The 25530-nt window shown below is 35.6% G+C and overlaps 5 protein-coding genes across 6 annotated transcripts in view; 3 read left to right on the plus strand and 2 right to left on the minus strand.

Annotated features, from left to right (window-relative positions):
- The window catches only part of LOC104734591 (calmodulin-binding protein 60 B-like), a 4675-nt gene extending 2408 nt beyond the window's left edge, over positions 1-2267 (minus strand). Inside the window, exons 1-8 of one of the 2 annotated variants that reach the window (XM_010454204.2) lie at positions 2072-2267; positions 1695-1799; positions 1503-1578; positions 1342-1400; positions 756-1258; positions 506-666; positions 210-413; positions 18-115 (exon numbers count right to left, since the gene is read on the minus strand). In XM_010454204.2, coding sequence (XP_010452506.1) covers positions 18-115; positions 210-413; positions 506-666; positions 756-1258; positions 1342-1400; positions 1503-1578; positions 1695-1789 — 1196 coding nt within the window. In that variant the 5' untranslated portion in view covers positions 1790-1799; positions 2072-2267. Of the gene's footprint in view, positions 1-17; positions 116-209; positions 414-505; positions 667-755; positions 1259-1341; positions 1401-1502; positions 1579-1694; positions 1837-2071 lie in introns of both variants that reach the window. The other variant, XM_010454196.2, reaches the window with a different exon arrangement.
- Positions 2423-6801, minus strand: LOC104734606 (bifunctional dethiobiotin synthetase/7,8-diamino-pelargonic acid aminotransferase, mitochondrial-like). The gene is made up of 14 exons (XM_010454215.2): positions 6066-6801; positions 5810-5980; positions 5456-5717; positions 5232-5312; positions 4970-5090; positions 4759-4895; positions 4457-4551; positions 4021-4133; positions 3789-3935; positions 3527-3660; positions 3294-3425; positions 3065-3196; positions 2840-2952; positions 2423-2756 (listed from the first exon to the last, which is right to left on the minus strand). The coding sequence occupies exons 1-14, from the start codon at positions 6755-6757 to the stop codon at positions 2582-2584; spliced, it is 2505 nt and encodes an 834-aa protein (XP_010452517.1). The 5' UTR covers positions 6758-6801; the 3' UTR covers positions 2423-2581.
- Positions 8316-12756, plus strand: LOC104734615. The gene is made up of 9 exons (XM_010454228.1): positions 8316-8654; positions 8750-11148; positions 11230-11334; positions 11421-11573; positions 11668-11831; positions 11918-12065; positions 12154-12276; positions 12374-12461; positions 12561-12756. The coding sequence occupies exons 2-9, from the start codon at positions 8968-8970 to the stop codon at positions 12725-12727; spliced, it is 3129 nt and encodes a 1042-aa protein (XP_010452530.1). The 5' UTR covers positions 8316-8654; positions 8750-8967; the 3' UTR covers positions 12728-12756.
- Positions 17552-19413, plus strand: LOC104734626 (transcription factor MYB36-like). The gene is made up of 3 exons (XM_010454239.2): positions 17552-17795; positions 17994-18123; positions 18514-19413. The coding sequence occupies exons 1-3, from the start codon at positions 17660-17662 to the stop codon at positions 19259-19261; spliced, it is 1014 nt and encodes a 337-aa protein (XP_010452541.1). The 5' UTR covers positions 17552-17659; the 3' UTR covers positions 19262-19413.
- On the plus strand, positions 20586-21562 carry LOC104734633 (pathogenesis-related protein 1-like). Its single transcript, XM_010454252.2, has 2 exons — positions 20586-20871; positions 20991-21562. Exons 1-2 carry the CDS (start codon positions 20619-20621, stop codon positions 21353-21355), a joined length of 618 nt encoding a protein of 205 aa, XP_010452554.1. The 5' UTR covers positions 20586-20618; the 3' UTR covers positions 21356-21562.

Consider the following 25530-nt stretch of genomic DNA (forward strand, 5'->3'; position numbering starts at 1 on the left):
TTTGAGTAATACTCAACCTGTTAGGCTGCTTCAAGTCTAACAGAGATTTTCCACCATACTCTATGACTTGGGTCCAGTTTTCATATGCTTTCTTCACCAGCCCCTCAACATAAACCTTTAAGCACAGAAGTGAAAGACAAAACCAAATTTGATAAGTCTCTTCTATAAGGTAAAGAATGGTGTTATAAGTAAAGCAACATGCAGCAAACCTTTTGGCTGTCAGTAAGTGATTCAGCAGAAAAGTATTGATCACCAGAAATGAGGCCACTTAGCTCATAGATATTATTGAACAAAACACCAATATTCCTTGAATCCTCAGCATAGTAGATATAAAGCTTGCTGCTCTGGACACACGTCTTTGCGTGCTCTACTAATGCATCCCACATTTTGTTTGACATGCCACTTCCAAGAATCTAGACAAAAACAAACGGATAAAGATAGAAATTAGCCATGGTGTTAAATTCTAATTAACATCTCTTTTAAAAGCAACATAATAAGCACTTACAGTACGTAATTTTCCAGAATCTATGACCATTACTCTCAGAAAATCTTCTACAGTATCAATCCCTTCTGCATTAAGCTTTTTATGGAATGCACCATCCTTGCCGATCTTCTCCAATCTCCACACCTCATCAGCCAGAGCAGGTGGATAATGCTTCTTGTACACTGCACATAAAAGAAACAAGCATCAAACTAAAAGAAGTCACACACCAAATGGTACAGTGAGAAAAGAGGTTGAGGTTCCAAGACCATACATTCACCCCTGTGGTCCTTAACAATAAAAGCTTCCGTCTTGGCCTCACGGATACGCATACCATCACAATACCCAGAAACAACCCTTAAACCAAGTCTAAACTTACGACTACGAATCCAACTCGAGTTATCTGTGAAAACTAGCTCTCCCAAAGTTCCAACCCCTTCCTTGAGAGTGACATACACATCTCCAGTAAGCAACGGTCTCTTTCCAGCACGCTCTTTAACAACATGGCTTTCGAATTCTTCTTGTGTCCAGTCTTCATCATCTTCACTGTTGAAGTCACCTTCAAGCACAACAACTTGAAGTTTAGCTGAAGCCTCTGGACCATATACCACAGCACGTCCAGTGTTTGCATCAATCAAAACGACATGGATTGCAGCACCTTGCTCTCCTTCTACTTTCCCTCCAGTGAATAAAGGGAGAGATAGTCTAGATTTGAAGTGTAACCGTAATTTCCGGCCATCTGGACCTTCGATTCGCTTTGGAGAAGAAGATCCAGAACTGCAATGTAATAACAAACCTGTTTAGCTAACGTTGAAGAGCGTATTACAATGTCAAGAGCTACTAAATACTTTTGATTTTACCTTCCAGTAAGCCTAGCAGGGCCTAGTTTCGCCAAAGCACGTTCCACTTCCTCGCTAACCTACTCAGCAACAATCCCACATTAAGGCTTCATCCTAAAGTAAGAGTAACAAGAAGAAGCAGCAGGCAAAGACTGAAGCTGAAAAAGAGAAAGAGAACTTACAACTCGGCGGAGAATAGGTTCCAAAGAAGAGCAAAGCTTCTGCAAACTGTCTACTTTGAGAGCCTCTACAATCACACTGGGATGAACAAGAAATAAACCACAAAGTCAGAAACTTTTTCAGTTGTATAAGAAGTACGAGGAGGAGGAGGAGGAGGAGGAGGAGGAGGAGGAGGAAGGATAAGGAATTAATACCTAGCAAGAGCAGGGCGTTTACGCTCAGGCTGATCATCATCGTTGTTCCCATCCAAAATCCTCTTGGCTCTATTCATATTATTACCTCTATCCATAAATCTATTTCTGCATTCTCCCCCAAAAAAACCCTAATTTACTAGATCTGCAAATCACAACAATTTAAAAATCTCAAACAGCACACAAAAAGTCCATATAAATTAAAAAACCCATAAAACATCGACGAGAATGACCCAAGGCTGCTACTACTACTTAACCAACCAAAAAACCCTAAATCAAGTAACCAAATCTGAAAACCAAAACGCACGTCGGAGACTACAGAAGACTTTCCGGTGACCAATTGAAGAACCAAATCAAAGACTAAAGAGACAAGTACGTACCTAAATATCGGAGACAACGAAATCACCGGCGAATTAAAAGAACAACAACCGGCGTTGGATTGGAACAATGATTAAGTAGTGAACACAAGTGGATTTTTTTTTGAAGATTAGTTTTTCAGACCGAACAGTCTCCTGTTTTGAGTCTTCGCAATTTTGTCTTTTTTTGTTTTGGTTTTGGGTTAATCGGGTCAACTATGGCGACTCATTCGAGCTCTTTACTTTACCAGTGCTTCTTTAGTAGAGATTTAATCTAATACGGTAAGGTTTACGTTTTCTTATGATGTGGTCTGCCACCATTGTCGTTAACGGCTTTGGGAAGGGCCCACTATGAAGTAGTAGAGGTCGTTAGTCTTTGTCCAATGAATCTCAGCCGTTGAATTCCATGTAAGCAACTTTTCGTTTTTACATCACCAAAAAGGAATATTTATTTTTAGTAATTTCCACAAAAAAACCGATAGATCTCGTTACAAGACGACAACAAATGAAGGGTAGTTTTGGTTTTTTTTTTTTTCATCTTCTGTTGAAGTCTCCGAGCCTTTTGTAGAGCTTAGTGAGTAAACGGCGGCAGATTTCAGGCGAAGTGCAAGGACCACACATGAGATAGATGACGTTGCCGAGAGGGCGAGTGAAGATTCCGTCTTCTCTGAGCATCTCTAGTAGAGACTTCGCATACAACGAAGCATACCTGATACACAGCAGACAACGTTACCAACGATTTTGTGTAATGATGATGATAAACCAGACTGTCGATTTGAGAAACTTATTTACCCGGAATTGGAAGCATCTGCTTTTAGTTCTAGAGCGAATAAGGTTCCTAATACAACCACCCTTTGAACCGCTGAGTGATATGATATTTGTTGCACTAGTTCTTCATCCCACAGCTGCAAAATTTATATACGGATTGATTGTTATCAATAGTAATACCTGATTTGCTACCTATCTGGACTGGCTTATACTATAAAAGACTAAGAGCGTATTTAGTGTTCCTAATACCTCTCTTAAGGTTCTTTCTGAAGTGATGTTATGGTTAGTTTCTGGATCTTTGAACCACTGGATAGCTTTGGCAGCTGTTGCGCAACCCATGGCATGAGCCGAGTATGAGTGACCATGAAGCAATGCTTTGAGCTACAGTTAGTCAGAAAAATTAGATGGCTTCAAGCGAAATCAGAAATGCATGAAGACGGTTTTGATAACAAGGAAGAGGATACTACTTTTGTTTTACCTTAGAATCTCCAGAGAATGAATCAAATACAGCATCTGTGGCAAGAGTGACAGCCAAAGGAACCATTCCAGCAGTCAACAATTTGGCGAAACATGCTATGTCCGGTGTGCAACCGAGAAGTTCAGTAGTAGTCTTGGTAAAATCATAGTAATTTGTTAGCAGAATGTAAATGGAATGTAGCAACACAGAGAGATATATAAAAGATGGCATGAAATCAAAGCACAGTTGGCTACCTCTACTCCAAGACGCCAGAATCCTGTGAACACTTCATCGAAAATGACTGGAATTTTTCTATTCCGGCACTCATTGACTAGAACTCTTTGGAAAAGCGGATCAACCATGTGCATTCCCCCAGCACCATGAATTACTGCAGATAAAATCGCAACCTTTATAGAAGAGTAGTTTGCATCTAGCAATCTCGAAAGAGAGACCAATGAAGCTAAATCTTTGATTGTAAGGAAGTTATATAGGTACATTATTTGAAGTCATACTGACCTGGTTCTATTATCAGTGCTCCGACATGGGTAGATTGCCTAACTCCAGAATACTCTTGTAAATGCTTCGATACATGGGCCGAATATATTGTTGCAAGAATTGATGTGTCTCTGCTCTTGTCAAAAATCTCATCACGGGTGGTGAAGGCTGTAAGAGTTTGGGAATACTAAATCATACAACTAAAGGAAATGTATTGGAGTACAGCAGATAGAGAGGAAAGAATGCTATATACTTCCATATTCTTCTGGGGGGATTTCAGAAAAACTTCCAGGAAGGGAGAGATTCCAGGCTCCGTTGGAGAGAAAGACAGTAGGAGGATCCAGAAACAGGCCTCTTCCAGTGTACCTACAATGCAAATATATCAACGAACAAGCTGAGAATAACATGATATAGAATGGCTTGCTCAATACAATTTGGGTCCGTAAGATGTGAAAAAGGTGAATTTTTGCAGGTGCTGATATCTAGATGTAATCATGATCATATCTAAGGGATAACAACTCTACCTAAGCAACATTAAGGGCTGGTTGCTAAGCAGTTAGATCCCTCCCACATTGGTGCAGGAGATGCATATGATCCAAGAATGCTTAATTCAGAAGATGAATGTTGAGAACAAAAATTCAAAGAAATGGGCAAGTGAGAATCATGACAAACAATAGAAATTTCCCTACCACGGTTGCTGGAGAAAGCCTGTATAAGGTGATGCTGCTTGTGCTTCCATAGCTCCTAAAGTATCCCCATGGTAAGAGCCCCGAAGAGCTAGAACCTAAGATAGAACACATCAAATTTTCACATTAAAATCTGTAAGACATATGACAAAACAGCATAAGTGAAGATAATCTTGCATATGAACTGCCAGGAGAAGGGTAACACTTGCGTCTTAGAAAGCAGCAAAAGTGAACAACAAATGTTCTAACAGGTACAATAAAATGTCTATAGCTAAGCTAGTTGAACATTAACAAGATGATTGTACCTTAACCTCTATATGCTTTTCCTCTTCTGTAGCCTCGCAAAAATCATGATCAACACAAAACTTACGAAATGCCATCTTCAAGGCAATTTCGATTGCTGTAGATCCATTATCCGAGAAGTATACTCGAGAAGCCCAGCCTGCATGCATAAACTAATTAGCCATCCCCCAATGTTTGAAAATAGAAACAATGTGACAGAGCAAGTTTAGATACCTTTCCCCACTCCCTCTAATAAGAGCTCAGCGCATTTCAAGGCAGGTTCATATACATTCTCAGGGAACATAACATGCCCGAACCTAGCAGCAGTGTAACCCATTTCTCTAGCAAGCTCAGCCTGAAACAGCCTAAACCAAGTTCAAAATAAACTTCAGAAGATTCATCACAAAAAGAGATAAAGCATCAAAATGTTATGACGTAACAATGCACACGAAAATGATATATGTCATAAAACTGAGAAATAATGGGCACAGATGACCTGGAAAGCAGGATCTGGCCCCTGTGTCCACCAGCTTGCACAAGCATCAAATTGTTGGGTAAGAGAACTGGTCTCAGAAGCCTAAAATGATGACAGAAAAGGTTACATTAGTTACAGCAAGTTCTAGATGGAGATAGCGGAAACCATATTGCTTATGACTGTACTAACCACACCAGAAAAAGATGCGGACATGTTAAAAAGGATAAGGATTTTGTCATACAAACCTTGTATATTGAAAAGTTTTCACCACATCTGGAGTCTATAACCGTCACACCTTCTTCATGCACAAGTCTATGCTGAGTAAACGGCCACCAGAAAACTTCGCCTGCTTGCTTGGCCATGCCGTTCAATCTTTCTAATCTCGCCAAATAAGTTAATACCATTCTCTCTTTTAAATCTTTAAACACAGAATCAGATTCGAGAAACCATTCAATAAGATCATCTGAAGGGTCCTTAGGAATAGGCGGAAGCACAAGCACCGGTACCCTACCAACCAAAAACGTTCAAACAAGAATAAGAAAAGTAAAAACTACAAAAGCTTCTAATGAAAGAACTTACAAAGCCACACAGAAAATTACTTATTTCTTAGATATGACGTTAATGGAACTTCATTAACAAGGCCATGATCTTCAAAAACAACAGCAGCAATATCATATCCACGAAGTTTTAAACTCTCGTAAGCTGCAATAGTCCCTGAGATACCACCGAGCCGACCATCTCCAACTAGAATTCCAGGTAACCTAAAAGGCCTAATTACAGGGATTACAATACACACAACCATAAGTAACAGATAAATCAAATTCAATCTCCTGAAGAGTAGAAGATAAGTGTTACCTGTAGAGATCGCACTGAAGAGTTCCCGATGGTCCAGGACTAGCAACTCCACCGGCAGTCTCCACCAGACATAGTAAATCCGATTTCTCGCTTCCCATTTCTTCCGTCAAACACTTTTCAATCATCCGTAGCACGAGGGAGTCATCAACCGTCGCGTTTTCCCTCTCCGAAGCTAAATGCGGAGAGATAGCTGCCTCCCAAGCAAACAACGTCTTGCACGAAAGTTCCGGCGCACCGGTGACCATCTTCTCCTCCCGGAAATTCAAATCACACATCCCATTATTACTGGGTTCAACATTCGATCGCATAGACTCTGCGGCGGGGAGTGAAGAACGGAGAACGGAGTTGGAGATAGAAATAGGGATTCGGCGACGGAGGGAGAGTGAATCGAGCTTGGAGTAGACGAAACGAGAATCGGAATCGGAAGGGAAACCAGTCTGTATAGGTTTCAAATAGAGGAGTTTCGCGGCGGAAGAAGAAGGTTGTTGGAGGAGGAAAGAGGCGGCGATGCCTGTAGAGACGAGGGTTTTGCCTAGAGAAGTGTTGGCTGCCCAAATTAAGTAGGTAGGGTGATTGAGAGGTAGATGAAAAGAGTGAGGAGGAGGGGGAGAAATAGCGGTGGAGTTGAATCTGATACGGTGGCGTAAGTGCCGGAGACGGTGGCGGAGGAGAGTGGTGGTTACGGATAACATTGTTGGTGGGTGAGGGGATAGCGAAGTGGCGGAGAGTGCTAGTGTTTTTTGAATGAGTCGTTGTGGTTTGGAGGGTATATTTGGTTTTTACTATTTTATCTTGTGGATCACCTAATTGGCAGAAACTTATATTCGTGGGCTAGAAGGCCCATATTTTTAAATGCGATTACATTTGTACGTTTTAAGCAATGTTTACAAATTGTATTAAAATATTTCTTCATTTTGAAAAAAAAAAAGATAAATATTAGTAGCATTTTGTAATGAACAAATATAAAAAAATTGGTCGAATCTGCAATTTTTATTGATAAGGAAGAGAGTTTTAATATTTGTACAAGTAACAACGTTTAAAGTCGTAAATGTTAATATTTGAGTTTTTTAGATGCATATAAAAGTGTAAACCTACAAAAAAAAGTAGTTGAAACCTAGCTAGTAAATTCCAGACTCAAGCACTCAGTTTACGTACCGCTATTTATTTAGCTATGCCTGATATGGCTCTATTCACATTGCCAACATCAAAAAAATGGTTTGTCTTGCTATTTAAGTATTTAGCGTATGATATGAAACGTCAGTTTAGAAAGAAAAAAAAAACTGTATTATTATAACAATGTTGTTTTCTTCATTGATGAGAAATTATGAATTTATGATCAATGCTGTCTGTACATAATAATTCCGGCATACAGTACTCTGTTTGAAAGAGTCTCTTGTAGTCCCTACACTTTTATGATCCCCATTCCCATAGTAAAGGAAACCAAATCAGATTCTGTTTTAAAATTTTGAGCTTCTAGGACACAATTTCACCATGAATGTCAAAACATTTTGTCTCAAGTTATTGTAGTATTGTTATTTGCTTAATATGATAGAGTTTACATTAAGTTTATTTATGTGTAAGTAAGATTAACTAAAAAATAAAAAAATGGATGGTGGTGATGTAATAGTGAAGGAATCGGGCACACACACATAAATTCCTGCGAATAATATTGATTGGAAGATGCTTTGGGAAATGTGCCAACTGTCACTATATGATTGGAGAACACGTGACGCAGAACCGCTACGTGTCGCGTGAAACTCCAGACCAGAAGCTGAGTGAGAGCGCGTGTGTGTTAACTAAAAATGTGACCACCTTTATTGACGCCATAAATGTCACCACTTCTCATATTTATATCAACATTTTTAAAAAAAAATTGATTTTAAAACGTTAAAATATTAATTAATGAATGTAATAATGGCTGATTAAGGTTTTAGAAAGAAAAAAAATGAAATGAAGGTGAAGAACACGCGCAGTGGCGGTGGGCACACACAAGGAATCTGCGGACGAGGAAAGAAGCATATGCCTCAAAGCCTCCGAACCAATATCAATACGCCATGCCCCTGGGAGATAAATTAAAATAAAAATTAAAATAAAATAAAAATTTAACGAAATAAATAGTGAAAAGGCGCCACGTGGATAGCTACCTGGCGATACAGAAACAGCATCGCATCTTCTAGTTCTTCTTCTTCCTTCTCTCTCTCTCTCTCTCTAACCCAGAAAAACACACAACAACAAATTTTAAAAAATAAAGAAATAAAAGATTGTATTTTTTTTTTAACTTTGGCCATCGTCGTCTCGTCATCATCATCATCAAAATCAAAACCAAGAAACCTCTGTCGTCGCCGCTCTTTCTCTATTATTCCCTTCCTCCCATCTAAATCGAAATCTCTCTTTTCTAAATTTCCCACTCTTAAATCTTTTTCTGGGTTTTCTCATTATTATTTCCCGATTCAGATTTCGTTCCCATTCATACCCAATAAAAAGATCAAGAGTGTACAATCGGGAGGTTCCTAACGTGATTTTGTTATAAATTACGCATTTTTAAATCGAGGGTTTCTAAAAATTCGTCTTCTTTCTCCGAGATTTTAGGTAATTAATTGAAAAGTATGGATCTTTCTGAGTATGTATGTAATTCTTCTTTGGATTTGATTTGTTTACGCATGTCTGTGTTTTGAATTGTCCAGATAAAAGTGCTGATGCTTTGTGAGGATTCGTCCGCAACCTTGTAAATGGATAATCATTTCAACTGTTATCATCAGCGAACCACTTCCAAGTTCTTTTGTCATCGTGGTTTTGAGATTTGGTACTATACGGATTTCAATTCCCTCGTGCAGTAAGCGAGCTTCGTGATTCAAAGATTAATAATTATAGTGATCAGATTGTGAGGAGGAGGTTCGCTGTTATGGATTCAGCTTCTGTGAACTCATCTTCTGTCACTAGTCCAGTCTCTAGCTTAAACGATGAGCCCCATCGTGTTAAGTTTCTGTGTAGCTTCTTAGGAAGTATATTGCCTCGTCCTCAGGACGCGAAACTGAGGTACGTAGGTGGAGAGACGAGGATCGTCAGTGTGAATAGAGATATTAGGTATGAGGACTTGATGATCAAGATGAGAGAGCTTTATGATGGTGCAGCTGTGTTGAAATACCAGCAGCCTGATGAGGATCTCGATGCTTTGGTCTCTGTGGTGAACGATGATGATGTTACGAATATGATGGAGGAGTATGATAAGTTAGGTTCCGGAGATGGGTTCACTAGGCTTAGGATCTTTCTGTTTTCGTCTCCTGAACAGGATGGTTCTTCTTCCCATTATGTTGAACGTGATGATCAGAGGGAATCTGAGAGGAGATATGTTGATGCTCTTAATAATTTGATGGAAGGTACAGACTTTAGGAAGCTGCAGCAACATCCTGATTCGCCTCGTTTCAATCAGCCTGATGATTTTTCGATGATGTTGAACCAGCTGAGTATTGAGACTGGCGGTGGTAGCCAGAGGGGTAACGAGATACCTATTGCGCAGTATAGTAATCTTCATCAGCTTAGGATTCCTCGTGTGGGTTCAGGGCAGATGCTTGCAACGAGGTATGGTGAAGTAGAAGGTACATGGAGTCCTTACTATTCTCCTCGGCACCATGGACATCATGATCCCAGAAATTTTCAGGAGTTTCCATCTTCGCCTTCTTCTGCTCGTTATCGAATGCCATATGGGGAAATTCCTGATAAGGGTTTTGATAGAATGCCTGAAGAGTATGTGAGGCCATCGCAAGCAAGTTATCATCCTTTATATGAGCACCAGCCTCAAATTCCTGACAGTGTGGTGTGGGTACCAGCTGGAGCAATGCCACCTGAGAGTAAAGGAGGTTTTCCTGGGAATGTTCTTCACGGTGGTCCAGGTGGCTATGAAGGTGGTAATGTATGCGAGAACTGTCGTGTACCGTATCATAGGAACCATCAGCTTTTGGAGCAGCCTAATATAGGCAACAACGGATTTCCACCGGCTCATTGTGCACAGTGTCCACCAAACAGGGAAAGTTTCCTGCTTAACACTGACCAAAAACCTACTCATCACGGAGCTTATCCAAATGAGACTTTCGGACATGAAAGAGGATGGATGGTTCAACCGCAGGTGAATCCTAATACTCCAAGGTTTGAGGAAGGAAGGCCACATATTTCTAATGTTGGAAGACCAAACGATCATTACACTCCGGATGGTCCTGGGATGAATTATCCTCTTGATAAACCACTTGGTGGCATTCACCTGAATACGGCCAACCCTTCTGCTGAGGAACGTGGGTTTCATTATGGGAATAATCTCTATCCTCCAGGACCTGAAAGTATCCACTCAGCAGGTCATAGCCATATGCACCCTCAGCAAAATATTTGGCAGAACATTTCAAATCCTATAGCTGGTCCTCCAGCCTTGCCCATGCAAGTCAATGGCACAGCCAATCAGACTGTTATCAGGAATTCAATAGAAAATACTCCTAGGTTTTCTATTGGAGTGGAGAATCAAAATGTTGTAGTTGGTTCTCCGCAAAGGGTTTCTGGCTTTGATGGAATGTCCTCCCCTGGCCAGCCTTACCACTCTAATCCCCATTTGCAAGATAAAGTCTTCCCGTTAGACCCAAATTGGGTGCCATCTGAGAACCCGACTGTACGTAACGAATATCTACAAGTGCGTGAGCCTTTGACTGGGCCATTATCACAGACAAACCTCAATACTGCACCAGTTGTGCAGACACCAGAGTGTGTTGAAGTTGTGAGGCCGGTGGAAAGCAAGTTTGCTGAGGGAGGTGAACAATTTAACTATGTTAATAGTTGTGTTTCAAACGGTGTTCCATCTCTAGATAAGCCTCAACCCTTAGCTGAACGAAAGAAAGATATGGGGAATCTGGAACAAGTTAGTCCTTCTGCTACTACTCCTGAAGGGGCAGAGCTATCAGTTGAGCGTTTGAGTTTCTTGCCTGAGTTAATTGAATCTGTGAAGAAGGCGGCACTTGAAGGAGCTGCTGAGGTTAAAGCTCATCCAGAAGAAGCCAAAGATCAAGTGATGCCAGAGTTGGTGGAAAACGAACCAGAGCATATGGTGAGTATTCTAATAAATGAACCTGTTATGAATTCCCTTTCATTTCTGACTTACCTTTTGCAACAACTTTTTGTTTTTCAGAATGCTCAAGACGAAACTGAGATAGATTCTGATAGCGATAACTCAAACAATTTCAAGATTGAACAAACAAAGGCTGAGGCTGAAGCTCGATCCAGGGGACTACAGGTTTTTATGCTTAAACCCGTCTTATAGAATTCCGAAACCGAACAAACTTCTAGTCATTTTGACTTTGTTATATTTTTTTCATCTAGAGTATAAGAAACGATGATCTAGAGGAGATTAGAGAGTTAGGCCATGGAACATATGGATCTGTTTACCATGGAAAATGGAAAGGCTCAGATGTTGCAATTAAGAGAATAAAAGCCAGCTGCTTTGCAGGCAAACCTTCTGAAAGGGAACGTTTGGTAAAATTTATTTCCTTTGTTATCAATTGAATTTAACATCTTCATCAACGTTTAAGTCTAGTATAAGTCTCTTACTGCTTTTCTGCTGTTGCAGATAGAAGATTTTTGGAAAGAAGCCCTGTTATTGAGCTCATTGCATCACCCAAACGTTGTGTCGTTCTATGGAATAGTTCGTGATGGTCCTGATGGTTCTCTAGCAACTGTGGCAGAGTTCATGGTTAACGGATCTTTGAAACAGTTCTTGCAGAAGAAGGATAGGTAAAAAAGATTCACATATTCATGCATTATATACTATTTTCCTAGAGGATTCAAATATCTGACATCACATTGGTTGACTCCTTCAGAACTATTGATCGTCGTAAAAGACTCATCATAGCCATGGATACTGCATTTGGGATGGAGTATCTGCACGGAAAGAACATAGTTCATTTCGATTTGAAGTGTGAGAATCTTCTTGTGAACATGAGAGATCCTCAGCGTCCTATATGCAAGGTTACGTTTTTGCTCATCTGGTCTCCCATATAACAAAGAATATAAGCTTATATGTTTCTCACAAATTTTGTCTTTTCTTTTATTCCAGATTGGTGATTTGGGGTTATCAAAGGTGAAACAGAAGACTCTAGTATCAGGAGGTGTTCGTGGGACTTTACCGTGGATGGCACCTGAGCTATTGAGTGGGAAAAGCAACATGGTCTCTGAAAAGGTAACTAAATTTCTTATAGAAGTTTGCAGCTTTTGTTCATTCTGTTAATTGGATCGAATCTCATAGTCAGCTAACCAAGCCTGTGTCTTTTGAATAGATCGATGTTTACTCGTTTGGGATTGTAATGTGGGAATTGCTCACTGGTGAAGAACCTTACGCAGACATGCACTGTGCTTCCATAATTGGTAACTACACCTTTCTTTTACTTATCTTTTAGAAACGTATACTTGTGAATGATAAGAGTTATGAAACTAAGACATGTAGATTGGTGTTTTTGGTTACAGGAGGTATAGTGAATAACGCATTGCGCCCTAAAATCCCACAGTGGTGTGATCCAGAGTGGAAGGGATTGATGGAAAGTTGCTGGGGGTCTGAGCCAACAGAGAGACCATCCTTTGCTGAAATATCACAGAAGCTCAGGAACATGGCTGCTGCTATGAATTTGAAATAAATAAATATATACATAAGCTAAAAAAAAAAGAATAAAGATGATGATGATGAAGAAGAAGAAGAAGATGGTGATGGTGCCATACTGCCATGGNGGTTCTTGAAGATTTAAAGGCTTCTATTTACTTTGGGTTTTTATAAAAAAGTATAGTTAGCCTATTTTTTGGTTACCACTTGTTTTTGCGGTTGGAACGCCCAAACTAGCGTTGTGGGAGAAAGTAAAATGGTGTTTTATTGGTATATAGATTTTATGTTTTTAATTAGAGGATTTTGGTTTGGAACCTTTTTTGATCGAGCAATGTATTGGTTGCACTTGAGATGATCATTGAGGTCTGTCCCTCGTTCATTTTTTATTTTTTGGGGTTTATTAATTTGGTGTTTGTATATAAGATTTGTGGTTAAGAACGGTACACATTAGATTATTCTTTATTTATTTTTATCAACTTAATTTGTTTCTTAAAATTAATTCTTGCTGCGTGAGTATTCCATGTAAAGATTTTGGACCAGTTGTTTCGTGTTTGATAGATTACTCTGTTTTATATGCATGCTTGTTATTTAAATTTTACGTGTACAAGGATATGAAGAAAAAAAATCCTTAAAGTGAAAAATTCTTACTTTTTTATATTTCTTGCCATGATCTTTAGTAGTATCATTATCAAGAAAATGCCAGGTTTTAAGATTGTGTGGCTTTTATCATTTATAACTGCAAATATAGATAAGATGAATTAAACTCTTTGTGGTATAAAAGATCAGGACAGACAACTCAAGCAGCGACATATAACATAACAGTTGATCTTTTTGAAATTTTAAATCTGTAATTTGCAATATTTCATAGTCTATAATATAACTCGGATCCTATTATAGTAAAACACTTTGGACCTAGAATGTTTCCAATCTTTCGTGGCCAATAAACAAAACTTGTGGTCAGAGAAGCTCCGTAAAACGGCGTCGTCTAGTCACAAAAATCCCAAGATTCGAACAAACCCAACTCAGAGAATTAGACCAAGAAAATTAGTGTTAATATAGAGATGAGGTTAGGTAATGGGATTAAAGGGTCGTCCAAAGACAAGTTAGAGAGATGGCAACAAAATGTGACAGGACTGCTGCAATCTTCTTCTAAAGACAAGCTATAACTCTCTCTCTAAATAGTTAGTACGTACCTATTAGGTTTGACTTTAAATAAATCTTTTGTTTGATTCTTAATTAAAATTATTTAAATTTTTAATTATAATAAAAAATTAGTATATTCTTATCTATGAACAGAAAAGTCAGCCCCCTCACAAGTACAAAAGATCTTCTTTAATTTTCTTGTCATTAAAAAAATTAGCAAGTGAAGTAGGAGAAAAACTAAAGCATGACATTATCAACTCCGATGTCGTATCTTCCTTGTAAACAGAACATCCTTCTAACCAATTACCAAATTAATTTGTTATAAGAGAATTATTACAAAATGTTGTGTTAATCATTGGACCCATGAACTTCATAAATAAATGTCCAGTTATGATCGGAAAACATTATCTATTAACAAAAGGAACTTTATTTGTAGTTTTTGTTAAGAACTTAAGACTAAACACGTATTAGTAGGTGATGTATGTATACCATTTAATTAACACTGATAATTTTGGTTCTAGTGTAGTATAAGCTTGAGTATATCATACTTAATGGTTGAATTTTAAAAATACGTCGTATTAGTAGTAATTTAAGTGTAAGGTCAAGATACGTGACACCATCAAATAAACCAATGTCTTGTCCTCTACAAACACATAATATGGTATTGACATTGTTTTGTTTAATTATGCCCTCGTCTTAAGTCTTCAATGCAACACCTAACACGCGCTAATGACATTTCCTTCATATGGTCAAACTCACACGTACATACACCCACACGTGTTGTATACATATTTTATTTTTTCTTAGAATGAAAATTATTTGAACCAATATAAGAGAGTATGATTCAATATATCATATGAAATATCTAATACATAAAAACTTAATCATATGAAATACAATCATTTTAATTTTACCGTCTCATTTGCAAAGGAAATTGTGTACGGTAATGGGTTAGTCAACCCAAAAGTGACGTGATGAGGAGTGACACTTTTCCTTTGGTTAGTTTTTGGTTGGTAAAAAGAAAACATTGTTTATAATATAAATTTGGCATACTCAATCTTGTCTTGAATTTGTTGGGAAAAAATAACAAATCTTTGAAAAACATGAAAAATAAAAGGGCTAATCACAAAAGAAAAAGCAGGAATTATTAAGTGAAAATATTTTAAAATTATTTCTTAATACATTTTTAATTCATTTAACTTTAATTTTGGTTAGGATTTAATATTTATATACAATTCACCACATTAACTATATTAATGGCGAGTATATATATAACTCAAATTTGTGATTTTAATATTAATTAGCAATATTAATATATTTAGAGGTGTTTTCTTATTAATATTTTGTATGTTATTTCATGGCTTATAATTAGTTCTAACATGTTGATATCAACCATAATATTATTGAAAGTGTACACATAGATATACACATTTAGTAGTGTTTTCATCCAAATAACAAAAAGAGAGTACAATGATTTTGTAGAAAACCTTGGGGATACATAAAGAATATTAGCTGTGAAATTAATTAAAAGTAAACAACCTCTAAGCTAATACGCACCTATCTAAGCTTATCCTCTTATGACATAGAAAAAGAAAAAATAAGATCACACACCTATGTATACAATATACAAATATTTAACCACTAACCAGCTCGATTATAATCTCTTAAAGATTGGGATTTGTCAAATGCATCGATTCTAGGGTTTTGAAAAAGGACAACAAGAAACATTTGCGTTGCTTTTATTTTAAAGCTCTGAATTTCCTGGTGTCTTCAATTTTTTATTATATTATTCTAAAGAATATATTATACTTATATTATGCCCAAAAAAATATTTTATTATATTGTAGGGTTATTAATTTATACAGAATATTAGTTGCTCCTTTTTGAAATTTTGATGGTTTCCTCTTGTTATTTTGTTACCTAGTTGTGGTTCCTTATCTCACTTGATTATTTAACTAACTAATTAAAAAGTGTTTAGTTAAAATATATATTATATTTTATTATATACACATTAAGTTTTTGTAACGACATATTTGTGATAAACCAAGGTCAATTAGTGTAAGTTGTCTGGTTGTTCAGATCAATTATTGTATTAAAGCTTCTCCTTTTATATTAAAATACAGTACTTCCATGCACCAATCAATTTCCACAATTAGGCATTAAAAAGTCCTCGAAACTGATATTTGCTTAAGAAAAACAAAGGTAATATAACAAAATGGTATATATATATATATATAAGGTTTTAGAAAACAAATTTTAATTTGAAATACGGCCAATCCTATAAAATTACCCAAGATCAAAATAGTTGTCGCTTAGATCATATTATTGATACAAACTTACGTACTTTAAGACGTAACTCTTGCAAGTTTGGAAAGCCAAGGTAATTTTAAAACTAATGATTGTTGACCTGATTCATGCAAAGCCATTTGTTATAGATTTACGACCATTACCTTGAGTAGACGATTAATACACAGTTCTAAATATTTACAGATATATAATATTTTTATCATATATTCCTATTCAAATTTCTTCGAAGTTGAAATTGCATCCACTGCGCGTAGACTATAAGATCAAATATCTATAGACTACATTTGTGTATATATATATATATATATTATGTAAAAGAGTCTATAAGTCAAAGAACCAAGAGTTTCTAGAACACACACATTAAAAAACGGCCTCGACATGGAAATTGATGCTTACTTTGAGATGAAAGTCAAACTTATTTTACGAAGGACTCATATATGTATGGAATATTGTCTTCTCGATATCGACATTTTTCCTTACGGCACACGCATTTTTCATATATATATCATCGATTAATTTCTTAGAAGCTTCTTCTTCTTGTAACTAAGTGCACTTTCTATAGTTTTGGACTTGATGTCTGAACAAATCCGTTCTTTTATGGTTCTCGACTATATGTTTCGATTGATATAAAAGTATGGAAATACTAAAAATTATATGGAACATATAATAGTAAAGTCATTATTAGTTTAAGTAATGGTAGCTCAGTGTTCATAATATTGTTAATATAATGTTATTATATACTAGTATTAGATGAAGTTTCTTTCTTTGGCCATTATACATTTATGCAATTTCCAAAAACTAACAGGGTTTTTACACAAAATTTCTGTCATAGTTGAGAAAGTCTAAAGGTTAAGAAAGTCAGAATTGTATACCTTTTTGCCTGTTCAATAGAAATTCACTTATTCAGAAAAATTAACCTTCTATAAATTTCAGCAAATTATCCAAATTCAAGAAATGCATCAGAATTCAGAAATTAAAACAACTGATGACATTTGATTGGCTATAGAGAGAACATTTCAACCCAAGTCACGACAAATCGATATGATGTTTTGTTCCTGCCCTTTAATTTGACCTATATTAATCATCTAAAATCTATAAAGTGATAATGCGATTGGACAAATTTTTCACGCAAGTGTTTCTTTACGTTAATGATTATTAAAACTAAGACAGCTCTTTACCTTTTCAAAATGAATAATATAATATAATTAAAAGTTTAGAAAACTAATCCAAAATGCAGAAAAAAGCAAAATCCTAGTTAGAAAAATATACTATTAGGGTTGAAGTTGAATTATAAGAAAGACACTAAAACGCGGAGAGGAAGACATTATTTTTTTAATAATTAATTTTTCAGTTATAATAATCATCAACTAATATCCCTCTTTTTCTCGTCTTTATAAATCATCTCTTCTAAGCATTAGATCATTTCATCATCACATCAATCATATCAACAATTGGAAGAAGAAGAAGAAAGGACAACAACAACGACAAGATCAAGAAAAGACAAAAGATTTGTAAGAAAATGGGAAGAGCTCCATGCTGCGACAAGGCAAACGTGAAGAAAGGACCATGGTCGCCGGAAGAAGATGTGAAGCTCAAGGATTACATCGACAAATATGGCACTGGTGGCAACTGGATCGCACTGCCTCAGAAGATTGGTAAAACACAGTTCTACTTTTGTTTTAATTCTAATCTCAAAGCTAATTTCTATTAGTATCTTATAATTTATGATTCAGATTCTTTCTGATTTTCACATGGTTTATCAAAAGATGCATGTAAACCCGTCTCTTGATTTTTGATTTAGATTGATTAGATCAAGTTTTGTTCTGATTTTGAGATTTGTGTAAATTATATAGGTTTGAAGAGATGTGGTAAGAGTTGCAGACTGAGATGGCTTAATTACTTAAGACCAAACATCAAACATGGTGGTTTTTCTGAGGAAGAAGACAGTATCATCTTGAGTCTCTACATTAGCATTGGGAGCCGGTCAGTGATCTATTTCTCTTGATCTCTCTTACTAATAAGTTAATTAATTTAATTAACACCTCTTAATAATATATAATACTTTTCTCGTTCAGAATTAGAGGTAATTATTCCTATTGAAATTTAACTTGAAATTCTTGTCTTTTTACCTTTTGTCTATGAATCTTATGCGCTGAAACACATGCAAGCCCATGTTTCTTCAAGCTATGGTATCTCTCATAGAATTTAGGGTTTATATTGTCTCTTTCTTCTTGTTTTGGTGTCTTTGTAAGAACCTCTATACATTTATACCTATGAAACGTGAACTTGGTTAGTGATTTCTAATATATGGTTTTTCTAATAAACGTTCTTTTAATTTTAATTTTAATCTTGATGTGATATATATATATGCAGGTGGTCCATAATTGCAGCTCAGCTTCCTGGAAGGACTGACAACGATATCAAGAATTATTGGAACACAAAGCTGAAGAAGAAACTTCTTGGAAGACAGAAGCAAATGAATCGTCAAGACTCAATATCCGATTCTACTGAAAACAATGTCAGCAACAACAACAATAAGAGTACTCCTCAGAATCTTAGCAATTCAGCACTCGAGAGGCTCCAGCTTCACATGCAGCTTCAGAATCTACAGAACCCTTTCTCTAGTTTCTACAACAACCCTATCTTGTGGCCCAAGCTTCATCCATTGCTGCAGAGTACTACTACAGCTACACCTAATCAAAACTCTAAGCTTGCATCTCAAGAAAGCTTCCACCCCTTAGGATTTAACATTGATCACCACAACAGCAATATCAAGCTAGCTGAGATCAACAATGGAGTCTCTCCTCTCTATTCGGAGAACGTAGAGCAACCCCTAAACCCCGCTCAAGAGTTTCAACCTAGTTTCGGTTTTTCGCAGGACCTTCGATTAGATAATCATAACATGGACCTTATGAACAGAGGTCATTCAAAAGAATTGTTTCAAGTGGGGAACGAGTTTGAGCTAACGACGAATGGTTCGAGTTGGTGGTCAGAGGAAGTGGAGCTAGAGAGGAAACCGACGTCGTCGAGTTCTTGGGGATCAGCTTCTGTTCTTGATCAGACGACTGAAGGAATGGTTATGCTTCAAGATTATGCTCAGATGAGCTACCACAGTGTTTAATCATTTATATCATGAATATATATGTGTAACTTATATATAGGGTTGGATTATTTGTTTAAAATATGTATTATTTCGGTCATAAGCTTATAGCAATGTGGAGGGTGCATGAAGGGGGATGTTTTCATAATTTCTATTAAATGTAACGAGTTGTGGATAATAATAATGTAAATCGTTAATTCTACTTGCTTTTCATTTTATATATATTCTGGAGTGAGATATATTTCTACTATGAAACAGTTACTTACATGTATTCATAAATAAATTCTGTGAAAAACCTTTATACAGAATTTTTTTAAAATGATCATTTGTAACACAATAGGCTAATACCCTAGCTTATATTAATAACGGTATAATTTTACCGATTTCAGGATTCCAAAATTTACAAAAGTGTGGGTTGTATAAGTTTCTGATTGACCTTGAACTTATTTCACTTCCAAAGGCCCATTAAAAGATGCGACTCGTTGAGAGTGACGTAGCATGACGTTGACAAGCAAGCAAAGAAAACTAAAAAAAAATCCCTCAACTAGAAAGTAAAATACTTTAGATTGACCATAAAAGTATGAACTAATGTGACGTTCAATTTTGTAAAACCATTACATAAAATGTCCATTGAGGGGACATTTATAGGCCGGCTAGATTTTTTTTTTTATTCAGTAATCTCGTATCTATTATCCGATAGTTGCTGATTAATATATTTAGATATATGTAAAAACTAATACTATAACTTGATCAATTCTATCCGCATATAAGTTAATCATGGACGATCACCTTTTCCTTGTGTTGTGCCACTTGAAGAAACCAATTAGAATATCATTCAACGCATGCAATTGATAGATAAAGAGAAATTTTAGAGATTTTAATTTAACTCCATCACAACTTCTTTTATATTTTTAAGACTTTTTATATGCATGAGATGACAAAGATTTTTCCAATACTAATAAATTTCTCAGTTCTATTCTGCAAAGAATAAAACATAATTCTGAATTTAACGTGTATCGAATATATAGTTTTTGTTATAACCATTTTGAATAACTAAGATAAGTGATTGTTTGACAAGAAAAAAAGAAGAGATCACATGTTCATAGAGTTATTCAAGAAATTAACATACATGTATAAGACAAAATTTCTATTAAAATCCTAATTGACATATTAATTAACCATAAAATCCATTTAACCGAAGGGAAACATAAAAGAGTGGTAACCATAATCGAACATGGAAGCCACATTGTAGTTGACATTCTCTAAAGGTCCAAATTCATTAATTAATTTCATCAATTCATAACTTATAAATAATCATTCACCAAGGCCATTTCTCTTCACCACCCACAAAACCATTTTTCATAGTCACACCACAAAGATGGCGACCAGTTCATCAATGACCCTAGTCATTGTCTTCACAATTTCCCTTCTCTTGGTCGCTTTCCAAGAAGTCCATGCAGACTATTACCGACCGAGGCCACCAGTTACCCCTACCCCTTATGTCCCTAAGCCATGGCTCCCAGTTCCGAGTCCCAAGCCTGTTTACCGGCCTCCTACTTACCCAAGACTACCCGCTGGCTCAATCGCTAGATTGTTTCTTGACCCACATAACGCTCTTCGGTCCAGACTAGGTATTTATTTGTCATAAATATTGTTACAATTAGTTGAGGGATCCGGATTCAAATTTTTTAAAAATATTGTATAATGTTGTTGTTAATGATTTGGTGAAATGAATCTCATTCCCTATCAGGTGTGTCTCCATTGATTTGGGACAGCAAGCTAGCTAGCTACGCGACATGGTGGGCTAACCAAAGGCGTTACGACTGCTCAATGACTCACTCGACGGGACCATACGGTGAGAACCTGTTTTGGGGAAGTGGCTCGGACTGGACACCAACTTTTGCGGTGCAGTCATGGGTCGTTGAAGGAAGGTCTTACGACCACAACAGCAACTCGTGCGGCGGAAGTGGAATGTGTGGTCACTACACTCAGATGGTGTGGCGTGACACCAAAAGGCTTGGGTGCGCGCGTGTGGTGTGTGAGAATGGTGCAGGAGTTTTCATCACTTGTAACTACGACCCACCGGGTAACTACGTTGGAGAGAAGCCTTACTAAAAAGGACAAGAAGCACTTTCAAAAAAGGGGTTTCTTTGTACTTGATTTCATTTAATTTCTTAATATTTTCAATTTCCAATATCTTCGTAAACCGAAATGTCGGACAGATATCTAATTTGTATGGGTACTCATCGTTATGTTGTTTTAAAAAATTGTTCTGGTGGTACGTCGCATTTTGGTAAGTTGTGTTTTGGTATTTGGTTCACAGTTGTTATGTTTGTGTGTTGCCAAGTTCTTTTGTGTTAAAAAACGTTCATCATACATAATACACTACAAGAAAATACATCCATTTACGACCACGGTATTGGTAGGAAATTGGTCAGAAATAGCCTATTCCAACGACTTTCCGACCAACTAAATCGTTGGAATTCTCTGGTCGAAAACCAACATTTGGGGTGACCATATGTACATCTTACAAACTGTTCATTACATTTATGAATATGACTTTGTTGTTGGAGATACTAACAATATGACTTTGTTTTAATCTTTGAAATCGATGATCATAAAAACTACCATTAGTTATATTCATTCTTTATATGATTGACTAACCCAAATTAAAAATATATTTTTAAATGAGACATTTTTTTCTTGTATTGTTCTAACCCCTAAATGAATCGTTTTAATCGTTTCTATTCTTATGTCATTATATATAATGTCGTTGGGCTTCAATTCCTCCAGACATACATTGTTTCATGCAATGATTGTTTCTTTTATTAGTCTCAAAACGTCTCTCTTCTTCTTACTCATCTCTCAGAAACAAAACAAGAACAAACACATTTGATCTTCTTCTTCAGCTGTGTATAGAATCATTGCGTTCTTGAAAACTTCGGGACTATTGGGTTTCGAAGAAGAGGGAAATGCCTAATCTAGGAATCCGCCCCGCATATTACTACTGTTATTAGCAATAAATTACTGAAAATTAAATAAATCACAATTACATGGAGATTTTGGAAGCCAACGTAGGGTTTAGTCCAAATATCGGAAGATGACTAATGGATGAAGTCATGTCGTTTACCGCTCAGCATATTAATATATTATTGTTCTCTCTCGACCAACTACCAACTCACGAATTCTTTTAGTGATAGTGATTAGCCAATAAGAGAATGTATATTTTACTTTGGTTAAGTTTAATCTCTTCTCTTGTATAGTTTGGTTAGCATAGTGGTTTAGTTTCACTGGTATTTAACCTTAATTTGTATCTCACTTTACATTTGAATGAAGAAATTATCTTTTCCCATATTATGTTTCATCTCTCTCAATCTTGTTCATGGGAAAGTTGATACACATAGAGTGGTGTCATGAATAAGGAAAACATAGTTACTCACTTAACGTGGCATCACTCGATCTCTCATCCCCTAACTGCCCTTCGCTTAGGTTGTTGTGTTGTGAGAGGTCTCTCTCTCTCTTCTCCTCGGATTCTCCGAGAATGGGAACTCCGCATTGCACAATGATCTAACTTCATATAACTTTGATGTTGTGATTATAATATTATCCAGTTCTAGAAAGAACCTATCGTTTACTTGGACCCGACTACGTGACCTTTCTTGTCATGAAAGCAATTCGGATCCGGTCTCTAAATGTTTTGAATTTTCGATAATGTAACGAGAAAAGCGACATCTATAAAACCCACTCTTTTATTGATATAATTCTAGTCATATATAGGTACCAGACTCAAAAATAAACCCTCTGATTGACTTAGAGGTATCCTTTTGAGTATGTTTTATGGGGTCACACAACTCACAGTTTCCAACTCAAGTCTGATAATGAGTGGATTCATTATATCTTTTATGGTTTTAGTGGTACGTCGTCGTATTTTGGTGTTTGATTCACAGTCGTGATGTGTTTTGAGTGTTCCCAATTTAGTTTAAAAACATTCGATCATACAAATATAATATGGGGTGAGTGACCATGTGGTGCACCATGTCTTAACATATGAATATGCTTATCCATGACTTCGTTGTTGGAGTATGTTCGTTACAGCAACATTTTTATTTGCTAATGAGAAGTAAATAATCTTGATTACGTACTGAAAGTACCATAAACAATGTAATCAAGATTATTTACTTCTCAATTCATGTGGTATAGAATTTATTAATGTTTAGAGTTTTTGAAAATTCAAGTGTGCCCATGACATTAAAAGTACACTTATCATTTTTAGAGTAAAACATCTAACAAAAAAAACAAGGGGAAATTGGAAACTCTGTATGTTCATTGTTTTTTTTCCTTATTCAAACTCTATGGGCATTCATACCCATGTGCCAATGCCTGCGATGCAAGACCTGCGAGATCTACCCTGCTGATGGTTTTCCCGGAGCTAAGAGCAAAAAATGCAAAGAAGTTGAGAGGAACTTCTTTGCGATGTTCAAGAAGGACGGAGAGAAGGAGAATCTTATTATATAAATGTTATTATATATTCATCTGCCAAAATTATTATATAAATCTTAGTTTTCAAAGTTAGTAATTCATATAATCGCGACACGTATCAAGTATATCGATAATATTTTGATATCTGTGAATAAATTTTATTTAATAATTATAAGAAAATTAAAAAATCATAAAAATAAAAAGATTACAATTAATATTTTTGAAAAGTATATAAAACCAAAAATAATCTATTATATCATTAATTCTAATAGGAAATTTATCTATTAAATTACTAATTTCAATAGCAAAATATGTGCAATTAATAAGGAAAATATATGCAATTTAATAGCAAAATATGTGCAATTAATAAGGAAAATATATGCAATTTAATTGCTATTATTATTTAGTATAATCATATAGTAATAAAATTTATACAGAAAGTGATTAAAGTATAAAAATATTTAATGTGTTAAAATTAGTGATTAACATAATATTAAAAGAATAAGAAATTAATGTAATTATTTTAAAATATTTCAATCGATGAATTATTTGATAGATTATTCAATATTATGTTATTATATAAACATTGATTTTCAGAGTCAGAGGTAAATTAACATAAGAGAAATTAAAAAGATGCAAGAAACGGAACTTGTTTTGTTAATTGGGTTTCCAAATTGTTTTGAAGTGTTACTATGTCAAACCGGAATTAATTTCATGAAGACCGAACTCTTCATCTTTTGTACCAATATGTAATTTCGTCCGATTAAGCATAATAATTGGATAGACCGGAGATACAGAAGACGACGAAGAAGAAGATCATCATCAAACCCAAACCGTTCCTAGCTAGGTTCACTTTCGTACTCTCCGTGGCTATATTTTATTATTGTTAAAGTATGAATTTTGTGTTTTACAGTGCAACTTTCCTATTTTTGCCATCTGAAACCATTGTTTTGCTTGTAAAGTTGTTTTTTTTTTTGTGCTAATAATTTCTTGGACAATTCTTGGGTTCATGGGTGAACCTTTCTTATTTACCCTCTCTGAATTAAGGAAACAAATTATTAATTAAAGAAACAAAATCTGTATATAATTCAATTTTAATTAAAAACTATATTTTAATTATAAACATTATATTATAGTTTTTAATTATAACATCTAAATCCAAGTTACATTTTTATAAATCCAAACCAAAATATAATTGTGTAATTTAAGCCCTAACCATTTTTTATAAACCTAAATTGAAATACAATTTTGTTTAATTGTAAAATCTAAACTCTAACCACTCTTTTATAAACCCAAACCGATATATAATTTTCTTTAATTGTAAAATCTAAACCCTAACCACTATTTATAAACCCAAACCGACATATAAATTTTTTTGATTGTAAAATCTAAACCCTAAACTCTAACCACTCTTTTGTAAACCCAAACCGACATATAAATTATAAAATCTAAACTCTAAACCCTAACCATTCTTTTGTAAATCCAAACCGACATATAATTTCGTTTAATTATAAAATCTAAACCCTAACCACTCTTTTGTAAACCCAAACCGACATATAATTTTGTTTAATTATAAAATCTAAACCCTAATCACTATTTTATAAACCCAAACCGACATATAATTTTGTTTAATTGTAAAATCTAAATCCTAATCACTATTTTGTAAACTCAAATCGACATATAATTTTGTTTAATTGTAAAAACTACACTCTAATCATTCCTTTATAAACCAAACCGACATAATTTCCTTATTAAAAAATCTACAGAATTTGTTTCCTTAATTAGTTTTGTCTTTTTATTTTAATTTTGAT

Source organism: Camelina sativa, chromosome 2 (assembly GCF_000633955.1).
Source record: "Camelina sativa cultivar DH55 chromosome 2, Cs, whole genome shotgun sequence".
NCBI classification, from domain to species: Eukaryota; Viridiplantae; Streptophyta; class Magnoliopsida; order Brassicales; family Brassicaceae; genus Camelina; species Camelina sativa.

Bases quoted from the DNA above. Each gene is read 5' to 3' on its own strand.
- LOC104734606 (XM_010454215.2), bottom strand. From the start codon at position 6,757: ATGTTATCCGTAACCACCACTCTCCTCCGCCACCGTCTCCGGCACTTA. The intron at 4,552-4,758 runs GTACAATCATCT...GTTCTATCTTAG, and splicing joins AAAAGCATATAGAGGTTAAG to GTTCTAGCTCTTCGGGGCTC. The intron at 4,134-4,456 runs GTAGGGAAATTT...TTTGCATTGTAG, and splicing joins GGCTTTCTCCAGCAACCGTG to GTACACTGGAAGAGGCCTGT.
- LOC104734615 (XM_010454228.1), top strand. From the start codon at position 8,968: ATGGATTCAGCTTCTGTGAACTCATCTTCTGTCACTAGTCCAGTCTCT. The intron at 12,066-12,153 runs GTTACGTTTTTG...CTTTTATTCCAG, and splicing joins CTCAGCGTCCTATATGCAAG to ATTGGTGATTTGGGGTTATC. The intron at 12,277-12,373 runs GTAACTAAATTT...TCTTTTGAATAG, and splicing joins GCAACATGGTCTCTGAAAAG to ATCGATGTTTACTCGTTTGG.
- LOC104734626 (XM_010454239.2), top strand. From the start codon at position 17,660: ATGGGAAGAGCTCCATGCTGCGACAAGGCAAACGTGAAGAAAGGACCA. The intron at 17,796-17,993 runs GTAAAACACAGT...TAAATTATATAG, and splicing joins CGCACTGCCTCAGAAGATTG to GTTTGAAGAGATGTGGTAAG. The intron at 18,124-18,513 runs GTCAGTGATCTA...ATATATATGCAG, and splicing joins TACATTAGCATTGGGAGCCG to GTGGTCCATAATTGCAGCTC.
- LOC104734633 (XM_010454252.2), top strand. From the start codon at position 20,619: ATGGCGACCAGTTCATCAATGACCCTAGTCATTGTCTTCACAATTTCC. The intron at 20,872-20,990 runs GTATTTATTTGT...ATTCCCTATCAG, and splicing joins CGCTCTTCGGTCCAGACTAG to GTGTGTCTCCATTGATTTGG.